Source organism: Ptiloglossa arizonensis, chromosome 7 (assembly GCF_051014685.1).
Source record: "Ptiloglossa arizonensis isolate GNS036 chromosome 7, iyPtiAriz1_principal, whole genome shotgun sequence".
Lineage (NCBI taxonomy): Eukaryota > Metazoa > Arthropoda > Insecta > Hymenoptera > Colletidae > Ptiloglossa > Ptiloglossa arizonensis.
In genome coordinates, this window is record NC_135054.1 from 9044600 (window position 1) to 9059784 (window position 15185).

General features: G+C 31.1%; 1 protein-coding gene across 24 annotated transcripts in view; it reads left to right on the forward strand.

Moving 5' to 3' along the window:
• Positions 1-15185, forward strand: part of How (protein held out wings) — a 130821-nt gene that overhangs the window by 83309 nt on the left and 32327 nt on the right. For 15 of the 24 annotated variants that reach the window (XR_012992681.1, XM_076316119.1, XM_076316113.1 and 12 more), the window contains one exon: positions 1342-1659. Coding sequence is in view for 23 of the 24 variants with exons in the window: in XM_076316119.1 (XP_076172234.1) it covers positions 1342-1659 (318 nt within the window). In the remaining variant the exon portion in view is untranslated. Of the gene's footprint in view, positions 1-1341; positions 1680-1756; positions 3314-15185 lie in introns of those variants that run through there. The other 9 variants (XM_076316120.1, XM_076316115.1, XM_076316117.1 and 6 more) reach the window with 3 other exon arrangements.

Sequence of the window (15185 nt, forward strand, 5' to 3'; positions counted from 1 at the left end):
TACTCTTTGCACGTATATAGTCTTCGCATTGCTATTAACCATTTTTTTTTAAACGAATGGCATTAAAAAATAATGAAACGAAGAAGTGTCATTGTTTTTTTATGTAAAAAAAAAAACGATAACTTTACTTTGAAGCGAAATACATGAAATAGGACGAAATCAATTTTCAAAACTTACAATCTACATTCTTAACAAAAACCTATATCTTTTCCAATATTACTTGAAAACAGCTGTTAGGATAAATTGAACAGTATAAGATGTACAATTTTTAATTAATATTCAATGAATATATAAATATTTAACATTATTTTTAATAAATAGTAGTGGAAGCAATGCAAAATTAAAAGAATGTATTATGTACACATTGAAAGAAACGAAAAGTTCCGAACATACAAACAAGCTTCTATCGTGCCACTCTTTATTTATAATAATTGTGCGACTATGTACCTATAGTCCATCCAAAGATGGAGATAAATGTTCATTACATTCTCATCTTTGGATGAGAACTCATCCAAAGATAGTCCATCCAGGCAGTGTTTACACTAATGCCCGAGTAATCAGTTAAGTGGTCTACAACTATTGGTCCATTTTCTTCAGCTTCAAGAACGACTCTAACTTGAAAGTATGTTCGGAATTTCCACTGCACTTCTTTCGAGCCACTTGACTCAATTCGAATCGTTTTTGAACAACCTAAAATGTGTCAGGGCTATTGACAAAATACTCTAGTAAAGTTTGGGCAAAGTAATTGAGTCAGAGAATTTGATTGATTGGTGCGAAACGATGACACTTGTACTCACACGTATTATTGTTATTTGCTAAATTGGCCACGTTTACACGTATATCGTACGATAAAGAACTTCCCGAAACAAAGTGAAATAGAGCAATACTGAGTTAAATAACTTGTATATAATGATACTATTACAATTAAATATAATTTTGATTTTATACTTACTCAACAAATCTTCTAACGTGCTCCTATCATTTTCGCTGTCATTACAATTTGTATCTTCTACGTTTAGACTCTCTCTTTCAATATTTTTTAACCGAACTACACTTATTGTTAGTTACAATATTATAATGAAAACTTATAACTGTAACACTACTTAAATATACGAAAAGAAAAATTAAATGTTAAATCGTTCCTTCTTTCGATGGTTTACTCGAAATGGTAAATGCGTACTTATATACATGTTTTTTTTTTTTTCGATAATTTCAATGATAAATGTCGAAAAAGAATTGACTTCAATCTCCCTTTATCAATGTTTCGTATACTACTTGCTTAATTATAATAACTAAGAATCCTTGAAAATCTTATTTGAATATAGTTTGGAATCAGTGTAGCATTTGATATTTCAGCTTGCGATGAAGAATGGAGACGCGTTGCAGCTGCTGCGGCGGAAACGCAGCGTCTTCTTCCGGGCTTAGCTACACCCATGAGAACACCCAGTGCTCCGTTGGGAGCACCATTAATACTCTCACCACGGATATCCGTACCAACGACCGCAGCATCTCTTCTGAACGGTTCAGGTCCACCAGGATCTCTTCTCTCTGCTGGTGATCCTCACGGGTTAATCTATACGCCATACGCCGATTACGCCAATTATGCAGCCTTGGCAGCCTCGCCACTCCTCACGGAATACACCACTGCTGATCATTCTGGTGGGTTGTTTGCTCGCTGATCTTAGTTGAAGATCGTTCTCCATGAGTATTTTTCTTTACCCTTACTTCTGCTTTTTGATCTCCCTCGTTCTTTCAGCACAAATGAAATAGAAAAGCCAGAATGTGTGAGAAAAAGAGAGAAAAAGAGACAAATGAAATGAAAAAGAGATATATATATATATATATATATCTGCGTCTCCTAATAGTTGGAGAAACGTTTCTTTGTGGAGAATCTCCTTTATTCAAAAATGTACTTTTTAAAAGAAACTGTTTACATATGTATATGGCACACTCACTTTAGCAACATAGATAATATATAGTAAATTCAGCTTCTTATTTGGAAATTAATTGTTATTGATATTATACAGAAATATATCTTGAATTGAATTCCATTTGCTTTAGAGAAAAGAAATTAGAAAATTGTACACGGTAACCGGTAATATGTAAGATCCTCATCGGGAATGGGCATAGTATTAAACAATAATAAAATGAGTTCGTGTAAATGTACGTTCTGTTCGACCTTGTTTCTGGGTCACAGCAAGTTTTCTATTCTGGCAATCTTGTCTGCTTACCTTTGCTGTTTATCTGGTGAAAATGGTCACCTTACATTTCAGTACAAGAATATAAATATTCTGTCATTGATCTTTTTATCCTTTTGAGAAATCTAGGTAAAAATAATCTAGGTTACTTGAATTTGCTGGAAATTTATTGCCAGTTCTCTGTTGGAATATTTCAGTAGACGTACAACGTGGACAATAAATATTAAATGACGCTACAAGTAAAAATCCAATGGACTTAAATCACATTCCACAAGCTAATACATCGAATCTAGATCGACCATTTGTCGATTAGAATAATTTGACACGTAATGCTCTTATAAAAAAAAAAAAAAACTTAAATGAGTCGTAAAACAAACTCACACATAAATATTGAACATTATTTACGAACGAGAGAGACATTGACAACGCAAAACTCGCTACAACTTGAGATCAATGTCAAAATTGACATACGTTTAAGGGACTTTATTTTACTGTTTTTTAAATGCTATATCCATCCTTGAAATAGATCTTACATATAACGAAACACCCTGTACATACAGGGTGTACCACTCAATTTTATCACTTTAAGTATTTGTTCCACATTTAGAAGATATATCAAAATTTTATAAAAATAATAAACGTAACAATTTAGAATTTCAAGAACATGCTTATTATAATAAATGTTATATAATTTTCAAGTGAACATTTGACGATAAAAAATTTTCATTTTAGACGAAGGCGTGAGGAAAATACTCAAAGTATCGTGTTTGTTTTTTTAAATATAATGTCATATTTCTTGTTAGTACTTGATAGTGGTTCGATTAGGAACCTATTATACTTTCATCGTATAGAGATCCCCTACTGTGAAAATATCTATTTTAAAAAACATTTTTTTGAAATTCTAACGATATAGAAAATAATTCTAATATCGAAGTACATGGGACACTCTGTGCTTAATAATATTTTTCAAGCCATTGATATAAGAATACTCGTTTTGCATTCGATTCTTCGGAATTGGGGTAACATAAAAAGGAATGTTCTCCGTAATTAAACAAAAAAAATACATACATAAGTATATTTTTTTGTTTATGTGTGTATTGTAATGATAATCAATATTACCAGTTGTTTCGTCGTATGTGTAACTGGCTGTTATATTATTATTATTATTATTATTATTATTATTATTATTATTATTATTATTATTATTATAATTATTATTATTTTTATTTTTATTACTATAAGCTATTAATGATATTACTGATATTATTATTTTTTGTTATCATGTTCATCATATCGTAATCATTATGATTTTTATTGCTATTATTACATCATCTCTCATTATCATCATCATTATTATCATTATCACTCAAAATTATCATCAACAACTACAAAGGTATAATACTGATTTATAGGAAAATTATAATTATTTTGACAATTATCAATTAGTAAAAATTAACGTAACTCAGTAATTATTCAGGTAATAACATTAGTTGGTACTACTTTTATTATGACATCTAATGTCTCTATTAATAGAATCAAATCAGTCATCTACTAGTCGTGTCAGTTCTGATAATTATTTAATGGTAATTATAATCAGCATTAATAATGCAATACACATTTCTGAAATAAAAGGTTAACAACAAGTAATAGAATTATATAATGTAATATACATGTGAGCAAGAAAATCTTGTAATCTAAAAGAGAAGAATTATTTTTGGGTAGATAAAAATACCAAACATGTATCATATTTTTAGTATACTTACGTTAGGTTAAATCGGTATATCTGTATTCGTACAGAAAAGGCATTAAACTTCGCTATTATTCGTCCAATTTAAACAACAATGTGGTCAATACAAATTATCGATCCGTATAATGCAGATATTATTATATATACGCGTATACAAGAGATGATTCATTTTTTCAATAAAATACTCGGCTATCTTATTGTAAATCTTATAGGTATGTACATTCGTTACCACTTATTATACAATATAATTCTCTTGTCAGTGGACTCAAATCCATGCCATCGCCTAAACACCTCAGCGATAATCCCGTGTTTGTATATATTGATAAAGTAGTCGATGATGCCCCTGTTACATTATTGGCTGGTCGACGACAACGACTACTACAACAGAGATTACTGCATTTGTAGTGTCTGTGAACTATAAACGAGACTTACACGGAATTATCGCTGAGGTCTTTAAACAGTGACACTGCCTTTGAGTCCACCGACTAGAGAATCACTCTGTACAAAGGATAGATCAAATGTGTGTTCAGTAAGTATGATATGTTTGAAAAATGAAATGCTTCCGACATCATATTCAACATTTTATATAAAAGTATCTATAATCGTTGATGAAACTAGAGTGGGCGAAGCTACCGCTGATAATTTCATTAACTTTTTCACTACGGCAGAGTCCCACCGCGAAAAACGTATGCAATACGAGACGCTACGAGTACGCAAGCAAGGTTACAATTTAATACCCATAGGATTACTGAAACTCGTACATTTCCTATAATATTATACTTTATAGTATACATATGTAGATCAACATCAAATATATATATATATACATACAGGGATACATGTGCACTTTTATAACTTTCAAAATATGGATTGCATGAAAAGATAGATGATGCATACAAAAATTGCATGGTTTCAAGATGCACCCTGTGTAGTGCATTTATCTTTTTTATAGGTGGAGGCGTTTCAGAGATTCGAAGGTCAACTTTGTTTCTTTAAATAGAATGCTATATTTTTCGTATCAAAATATGGAAGAATATCGAATTCTAAGTAAAAAAAAGTATTTTGACCTTTGTTAATACTGAATATAGTTAACTAATATTTAACGAGTAATTTCACTTTATTTCTTGAAAATTTTCTTTAAGTGATGTCAAGTTGGAGATTCAAGCTCGTCACAGATTTTCGTAGGGCAGTGATGTTTACGTGTCAATGTTTATCAACACGACAACGTTTATCATAATCCGTAATCTTCTATCGTATTCGTGATTTCGTGTACACTACGTAGTGTACACCTTGAAACCATGCAACTTTTTTATACATTTTTTTATGCAACGCATATTCTGGAAAATATAAAGATGCACATTTGCGTGGACTACCTTGTGTGTTTGTGTGTGTATATATATTAGTTTTCCGTGGGCAATTAAAATGGCCCTTAGTACCTAGAAATCGTTTTGCAACGGACAAGTATAATCGTTCTTAACCAAATGGTTAATACTGAAGTTGTGCGAGTACAACTTACAGATTTGAAAACTCGAACATTCGTATCACTTGTAGAAAGAAACTTATTCGTATGAAATAAAATCTTTACGTTAACTTAAAGTAGTCGGTAAACTACTTTTATTCCATAGAAATTTTAGTATACTTCTTTAAAAATTACTATTATCTCATGCAACAGATATTATAAAAAAATCATAAACTTAGATTATAGTTCAGAGACAAATCCCGCTTTTCAATATATAATGTATTTACACAAATATAGGAAATTTGTTCAGTAACCTTTATGATCATCTCCAAAAGTTTTTTACCAGTTTCACTAGTGACTATACTTCGTTCAACGAGACGAGGTAGATTTTAGGCTGCAAAGAATTTTACAAATTGTAACTCCTCTATTCGTGTATCTCGATAACGATATCGTGGATTACAAAATCTTAAGGAACTTTGTAATTTGTATTGGCATAATTAATTGATCTTCAAAACTATTCCATATTTGTGTAAACATCTATAGAATATTTTGGTATATATTTATATCTTTAAGTTAGTATTGTACACAAATTAATCACTTGCACTTAAAATAAGAAATTTCAAATAATTTGCAATATAGGAATGTCTTGCTATTTTTGGTGAGATTTACAGTAATTTTGTTTGTTCTACCGTAATTTAGCAGATTTTACTGCAAATATTATCAATTACATATACAGGGTGTTTATGAAAAAGATGGCCAATCTCTAGAATCTATTTATTCATTGTATAAGTGAAAGAATCATGGAGACATGAATCTGGAAATGCTTATTTTCTAAATTACATCCACATTTATTTACAAGAATGTTTAATAAGAATACCTGTTAAGTTTGCAGTTACAAACACTGGTTGCATTTCCTTTTTTTTAGAACAATTATAGTACTCGTGATAAGATAGCTCCTCTTGTTATTAAAATCAATATATGTTAAAAATACTATAGATTTGAAGTTCTGGGGATATAAAAACAATTATTACTCCAGACAATTAGTATTCAAAATTAAATGCTCGTTGTGTTGTTATTAACCTTTTAGATTCTCTTTTTCAATTTAATATCTTGCTAAAAAAACTTATCAATATGAAATCTTATGGATACATAATAGTTAACACTAGAAGAACCAAGCCATTGTAACTCGTATAAAATTAATAAAAAGTGAACACATTATTTTGGTTCTAAAGCTTTAGTAGAAATGAAAAAAGAGATACAATTTCGAACAGTCTAGTCGTTCAGTGTTAACTATTAGTAATTAATTATCTAACTTAATTTTAAAATATATATATTTCTAATACTTGTTTTCTTATTTTAAACCTATTTTTCATTTTTCGAACACGCCATATTTTATGACATACTTTGTATCTCACAAATAGTATTTTTAAGACCGAAGAATTTATGAAGTAATCAAACAATTTAAATATTATTTATTGTTGTAATAGTCTTTACATGTTTACGTATGTATATGGATAATTATTCAGAAAAAAGAGGGGCGTGTCTCACAGTTTCCGATAATTTTTAGATATGTTGCAAAGATCAACACTTTGAACAATTTTTCCTGTACGTATCATATATGTGTACACTATATACATGTGTGTGTGTACGTCCGCTCGGTCTCAGTTTCCGAGATTTTTGCAAAACTTTATTACTACTAGTACAATGAATGTCGTTCGTAACTACGCATCCATGATAGCGTATGTGTAAATGGATGCCAATTGTCTAAAGTTTCTATAGACACATTAAAATGGCCGGCAATAGACGCATATAACGGGTATAAAAATTCGATTTAGGTAACCGGTCGGAATAAAAAGGTAACTCAAATCTTACTCAAACCTAACTATTCTACCTAGTAACTAATTTAATAGATGAAGTTCAAATTAAGTGAACCAACCCAAATGTAATTTGAATGTAGTCCATTAAATTAGTTATTAGATATTATGTTTAAGTTTAAATAAAATTTGGTTTTCTGCGTCCATTGTCAACCATGCCACCTCAATATATTTATAGAAACTGTAAACAATCGGCGAGCCAATACATGACGTATGTGCTGCCATAGACGTGTAGTTATAGGGGATATCCATTATAATAGTAGTAATAGTTTTTTACAAAAATTTCGAAAACTAAAGCCGAGCAGTTGTTATATCTACAGGAAAAGTTATTGAAAATGACGATTTCTACAATATATTCAAAAATTATAAAAATCGATGAGACCCCTCCCCCCTCTTTTCTAAATAATTATTCATCTCATAACTGCTTCCAAAAGCTTCATTCTGATTTTGGAAACACATTTAATCCTTCAAATCCTTTTGTATAGCGTTTCGGATTTGCTAATTGGACTCATCACAATGGCTTTACTAAGCTTTACTGATAAATTACTGTAAATTTTTTAATATTTTTGATACATTGACTCATTAATAACCAAAATGGGTCATTATAAATTACTTTGTTTGTATATTACCAACATTTTAGACAATATGGTAGTTTGTATTGCAATGGTATTATAATCTATATATCTACGTACGTGTACATTTTTCAGATAGACTTTTGTTTATGTATATTTAAATTTTATTATTATATATTTGTAATATGTTTAAAGTAATATACACTACCGCTCATAAATATTCGAACGCCTTTATAATTTTGCAAAATAGGATGTTCGAGACGGTAAATAAAATACCATGTATAAAATTGCATGTATGTATTCAATAGATATTTGGAATCTATAGGCTATAACACCAGTTATTTAACTAAGGGCACTTGCCTTTCACCGTGAAAAACATACGAGGATAGATTGAAAAGTTTTCGGAATTACTACACAATGGTCTGAAAAGTGGTAATTTGTGACTAAAATTCTAGATTTTATCGAATTTTTGTAATACCTGATAATTAAAATCTTTTCAGAAATTTTAATATCAATATATAGTGTCATGGAAAGCGATTCACACTCATTTTTTTCGTAGTATAAGTGTGCTTGTCTTGAAAATATTATTATAAACATACTCGAATATTGGTAAGTGCCTTTTTCTTTTTCAAAGATATTAAGATGTTTTCTATTTGTTACTGTTTTCATGTTGTGGAATTGGCAGCTTTTTAATATATATTTACTGTAAGATTTGCAACTGTTCTTGAAAATTCTTCAGCTTCATTTACCACCGTGAATTTTTGGGTTTTGAAATTCAAATATGATTACAAAGACACAAGTAATAAACCACATTCAGCCTCACCAAAGATTGTGAATAAAGTCAATGACATGGTTTTGGCAAATTGTAGAGTAAAAGTGCATGAAATTGCGAAAGTCGCGAGAATTTCTTATGAAGGAATACTTTATATCTTACATAATGAATTAGAAACAAGGACATCCGAACATCCGCACGTCTTTAAGTTTAAAAATAAGTTGATGAATGAAAACCAGCTCTCACATATTTTTCCCTTTTATTCTTTTACGCGGGAAGAATTTTCCAAAGACTTCTCCGACTCCTTAGGGTGAGATCGAGCCCTAAAACTTTCACAGTGACCATACTTGCACGATTCCGAAGGAAATTAAGAAATAACTGCATACGAGCATACATCGTACAGCATAACATCTGGTCCGTCCCCACCCTTGCAGCACGGTGTCTCCGCCTACTCCGAGTCTGTTGGGAGAGGGGACGTTTACCAATATCATGGGGGCGGGGCAGGGCCACGCTGCTCCGCCGACTTTCTTTTCGGGGGGTCGCACAAAGGGCGGCAGTAAGTTTCAGTTTCATGACTATCTGTGGTCTTCATAGCCACGCCCATCTCGACATTTACTTTCTATTCTTGAACGGAGTGCCGGCCTCCAGTGGATCAGATCGTTGTACGAAAACATCGACGAGAAACTGGATGATTGTGTCCCTATCGATCACAAAAATGCAGCACATTTTTAAACTGTTGGCACTTGCCGCGTTCAACACGGTGAACGACACATGATAGCTTGTTCAACTCAATTCACAAAAGTTAGTATTGTGCATGTGGTTATTAATACAGAGCGATAAACCAGATCAGTAATTTTAAAAGAATAAAATGATGATAATATCCTATATAATACCGGTTTGAGGTATCACAGATATAATAGGGGATAATAATCCAATAACAAAGGTTTAGAGTAGGTATAACTATAATAAAAGTATTATATTTTATACAAAGAGTTATTTGTCTTGACAATAGCAAAGGATATTTGTCTATCTTTAAAAATAGGAGTGAAGCATAAAATCTGTCTCATTTAAATAATTATGAGCGGTAGTGTATTTGACAATAGTTAATTTATTGCAAAGTAAAAGTATTGTGTAAACAAATACGAGGTGCTTTATTTAAAGCACCTTACTAACGAAGTTACCTATATATAGCAATTATTTATATTTTAAATAACATTAAAACCCATTAAACTTGTTTCGATTTTTAAAAGTTACATCATTTATTGTCACTGTTGAGACTAAATATTTCACAATTTGCGAATTAATAAAAATGTAATGTTATTATATAACTGTGTTAGTGAAATTAAAATATATTGGTATCAAAGTTTCGACAATATCAATCAGTGTGAGTATAAAAATAAAACTTTACAATCACGTAAAGTATATATGTATATACATACATATTTCAATTACACATAACTGAAATAATTTTTATAACAAAGATATAATTATTCTTCTACCGTCTGCATATGACCGCTAAATTTGTTATTGGCACTTTTATTTTTTATGTTGAACACGTTGTTAACGTACAAAAGTTAACAATAATAGAGTACAATGGTAGAAAATGTCTATCTTAATACTCGCCAGAGAAGAAAATTCTTTACATAATATATGTACGTAAATTCTAAGCAATCAGAAAATAATAGTTACGAGCTTCCTTTGTTTTCAGCTATTGTGATTGGAGAATTTCACCTGCTTATCAATACCAAATTTTTATATTTTTATATATGTTATAGATTGTAAGAAATACGAAGACATTTTATTTGAAAGTTAATTAGCATTTGTACGAGTGAATTTCATTATTTAAATTTATCTGTGTCGAGGGGAAAAAATATTATACATTCATCAGGAATCGAACTTGAATCTACCGGCTATTTACGTAATAATCAAACTTTAATCATTAATATGTCAAAAATTATTGAATTCCTACCCTTGTAATGTTATGTATTAATGAGCCGGGTTACTAAATCTAGAAATGAATTAAGTTTCAACAAAATCGGGAATCCGAAGGCCTTGCCCTCTTCTTGTTAGATCACCGATTTCCTGACCAAATTGCTCTCTAAATCCAGTTGTATTTATAAAGATATATAAAATTAATAATCTACAGTACTTTAGACGATAATATCAAAATACTACATCGATATGTTAATGAATGCTGTTAACAAATCCGTGCAACACACGACTTATTTGAGCAAATCCAATAATCAATAATGCAACGTACTCACGTCTGTATCGAAGTTGATGGTGGTCACTTCGAGCAATATCTCTGAAGGTAGCTGAACAATTATTGCAATATAAAATAAACTGTCGCTTAAAAACAAAGTTATATTAGGGATTTGTTTATATGAATCTTTTTTCTTATTTTTATAAAGAATTATGTGCATCCCACATGCCAATAAACACTCTGTACAGTACTTATTAACACTAGATTTACCAACCAGTCAAAATGACTGGGTCCAACTGATTTCACAAAGATATTTACTTTAAATTCCATAGCATATATTCAAAACACGTTATGATTTTTTTTATTCTAAAAAGTTCCTCTTTTTCTTCGATCATCGATTTTCCTGGAAGACATACGAGGAACACCTTAATATACTGGAATCTATCGGTAGTTCTTAAATTGAACAGTGGTGTAACTAAAAGACACTGGACAACATTGGACTCCTTCTTCGGCTCTACCATTTCATGTTTTCACATTTGTTGCCATGTGGAACGTGACTTCCACATAAATCTAGCGAGTGTGAATGACAGGACACTTAAGGAAATGAGAGCGTTTTGTTACTTATGCTTATAAACACGGGATGAAGTGTGCACATCATATGGACATGGTTAGTGCAAGTCACACAAGAAAAATTTACATACACGACGGAGCACAACTTTAGTTATTGGGATATCGAAGAAGAGATTGGTCTTAATCGAAAAATTACGTCTCGAAGATTAGAATGGTACCAGTTCGATGTGCTGTAAACTCAATTTTTCGAGATACATGTTAACAAATATATATTGGTACTACTGCATTGCGTTCTAGCTATACGTGTACGTACGTATCAAACACTGTAGACAAGCATAGATGACACAGTATCCGCCTTGTTTGCCGCTTACTTATTACCACGTCGCTTATTTATGTTAACAGCTCGCCTATTGATCCCTAAATCATTTTTCTTTTTTAAAAACTTTGTAAAACTTAAATACAGTGAATTCTTTTATTGAGAAATATGTAGTGTATTCCTATAAGCATGTTCCCTATATTACAGGTGCTTAGGTCTGAATTAAAGTGCACACAATAATTTCATTAAAATACTGTGACGATGTGCTTGCTGCACAGTCACGAATACAGTGTAATAAATAGTATCAATATAATTTTTTAATATCTCGAAAACTCATAAAATGAGTTTGCGACACATCAGACCAGTACCATTGTAATCTTTGAGACGTAATCTTTCGATTAAGACCCTCTCCCCTCTTCTCCATTGTCCTAACAACCAAAGTCGAGTCTTTACTTCTACAAACCGTCATCCAACGAAAATAAAAATGTATTATATAGATTAATTTCACTTGTTCTGACATTTCGACGTCTGCGACTATTTGTTACAACTTTCTCATCATGATTAAATAACCAACTGCTTCCTGTTTTTTTAGATACGTAATTTAGTACAAATGCATGTTATGTAAATATTTTTCTTCTTCGGCGAGTACCAAAGCTGGTACTGATACACTATTAACCAAATTTAATAAAACATATTGAACTACTCTACGAAACTCTGATTTCAATAGGTATGCAGTTTTCACTAAATTTGTTTACCGTGACATTACATTTACTTTGAGTAATAAGTGTAATCGTGGACAATGTATAATCATAAAAGTCTAACTTAATAAGACGCGGGTGCACGGAACAATGATAATTTTAACTTATCACAAAAAGGAAAACAAGGACATAACCAACTGCTAGATAATATTGAGTATCTCTTGTAATATTCTGAAAAAAGGGTGGACACAATTGAACAGGCCCATCCAGTATGCAGTTGGAGAAGAAATAGGAAAGAAAGGAAAGTATCGCTATCCGTGAAGGCACGAATTCATTTCTCTAAGGATGGGAGAGAGAGAGAAAGAGAGAAAGAGAGAGAGAGAGAAAGTAAGGGCACTGCTATACGTGAAGGTGTGGATTCCTTTACTGAACAGAATTTTAAATGAGAGAAAGAAACAGAGAGGTATTGTATTTGTACGTTATTACATACACCTTAACTCTAATTTAAAAATATATATACATGTTATACAAGATGCTTCAAAGGAATGTTCACACTTACATGGAGAATTTCTACATGTATTTTTTTTTGTATCTTTTCATTTGCAATTGATTGAAATAGCAATGAGATTGACTTTGGAATAAAGAAGAAGTATACAAAACCTTTTTAACTGTGATTCATCCTTGAGATTGGCCATTTATTGCATGCTAATGATTACAAAGGGAATAGTGATCGATCAAATATACTATAGACCGATCTGTTACAAACATTGCAATTACACAAGGAGTTTTCTTATTAAAACACATTCATAAGGCGATATTTCTTCTTCGTTCCATAAATATTCTCCGTTACTATTTTAATTAACTGCAAAGAAAAGAAACGAAGATTAGAGGGTGATTCGTTTAATTGGGAACGGTAGAATATTTCATGGGGGGTTAAACTTATCAAAAGTATGTTCTTACAAAAGTTGTTTGGCATAGAACGGCACATTAGGTAGTATAAATAATTTTCCGGTAGATATAATGGTTGCAGAGGTATCAAAGTCTAGTTAATTTGTTTTAATAGTCCCCTGTATTCCTTTATTCGTGACGCAGCAACATTTATTGAAACAAGTACAATGATCTACTGCATGATATCATTCCATGCAGAAAGATTACATAAAAGAAATTTATAGAAGTTAGATGAGGATAAATCACTGACTGAACTCTACTTGACTATATCGATTAACTGTATCGAGTGACGTCAATTCGACTTACGTTCATCTGACTTTCATGAATTTTATGTCTTTTATTTCACTGCTTGGAATTATATCAAGTGGTTGGTTATTATATTCCACTCAATAAACGCTGCTATATTAAGAACAAAAATATAGGGTATTATTTAAAAAATTTAACTTGGTTTTGATACCTCTTTCACCACATCTCCAAAAAAATTATTTATACCGTATAATGGTCGCTTCTATATTAAACAACTTCTGTCAGAACATTTTTTTGATAACTTTAATCCGTTGTGAGATATTCCACTGTTGGATCATGCTATATTAGGATTCTCGTTAGCTATCGAATCAAAACTTTTTTCGAGTTTTTTTTTGTCCCACCCTCGTAAATTATAACGAATGACAATTGATAAGAAACTGATCTCTACCAAATTTCAACGTGATTAGATACGTAATTGGGAACATATATTTGAGTTGAAATTTTTAAATCTGAACGATTTCATGGTAACTTTGGATAAACATTATGTCTCTTTTTGTTATTAAAGTGAATTAATTCATTTTTTCTAGAGGTAGTTCAAGATCTATATATCTGTAAAGTTTTTCATAATACTACTAACCGATCTTTCAATCGCATTTGTACATTTATTTATGAGTGAATGTTTTGAAAAAATTGTAATATGAGTAAAAAATCAACTGTAATACTTGCAAAATTTTCAAAGTTCAGCGGATATTTCTGAGAATTCAACATATTTTCTCTGTCAGGCAGTGGTTTTTTTTTTATAATGTCACTGATGGTAAAAGATTTTGCTTCTGAATTCTTTCTGGCTTTTTGACTTTTGTATAACTATTCTTATTCCACTTTCTTCTCCTTTATTACTTATATTTGTTATTTTGGAAAGGCTTGTGGCAAATATTGAACAGTATGGTACTAGATTGCTCAATAAATTTTATCGAACGACAAAACTTATTAAACAACCTATTACTAAACAAAGCCTTTTGGTCTTGTTTGGAGGTATCCTGGTTATCTTTATTAATCTTTGAAGTATTAAAACTGTATTTTTACCATGTTTAATCATATAGTCTTTCTCTTTGCATAGGAAACAGATTAATTGTTCAGTCGACAGATAAATCCAAAATACTATATTTTGATCATTTATTTGGAGAGTATCCAACAACTTTTCAATATCTTCCGATTGCACGTGCGTTTGGCTACAGAAGCTGAGTAAGTGAGAACACCTCGGGACAGTTATACCTATTCTGATGCTTGTAATTTACGAAGTCGGTTTTATATTTAATTTGAGCAATTCTTCCTCAATAATGGCTCTAGGTATGATTGGACAAACATTGGATAGAATAATACGCTCTGACTTAGATATTAGCGGAATTTCTAAAGTATACATTCCAATATTTACTTTCTTGTGATTGTCAATTACCAATTAGGTCGATTAGGTAATTGTGATTACCTTCTTTGTACTCAAATATATACATACACGACCATGGGAAATACATGAGATGTATCGAACGTTGTTTGGGTGAACCAGATTACCTATCGCCATTGTACA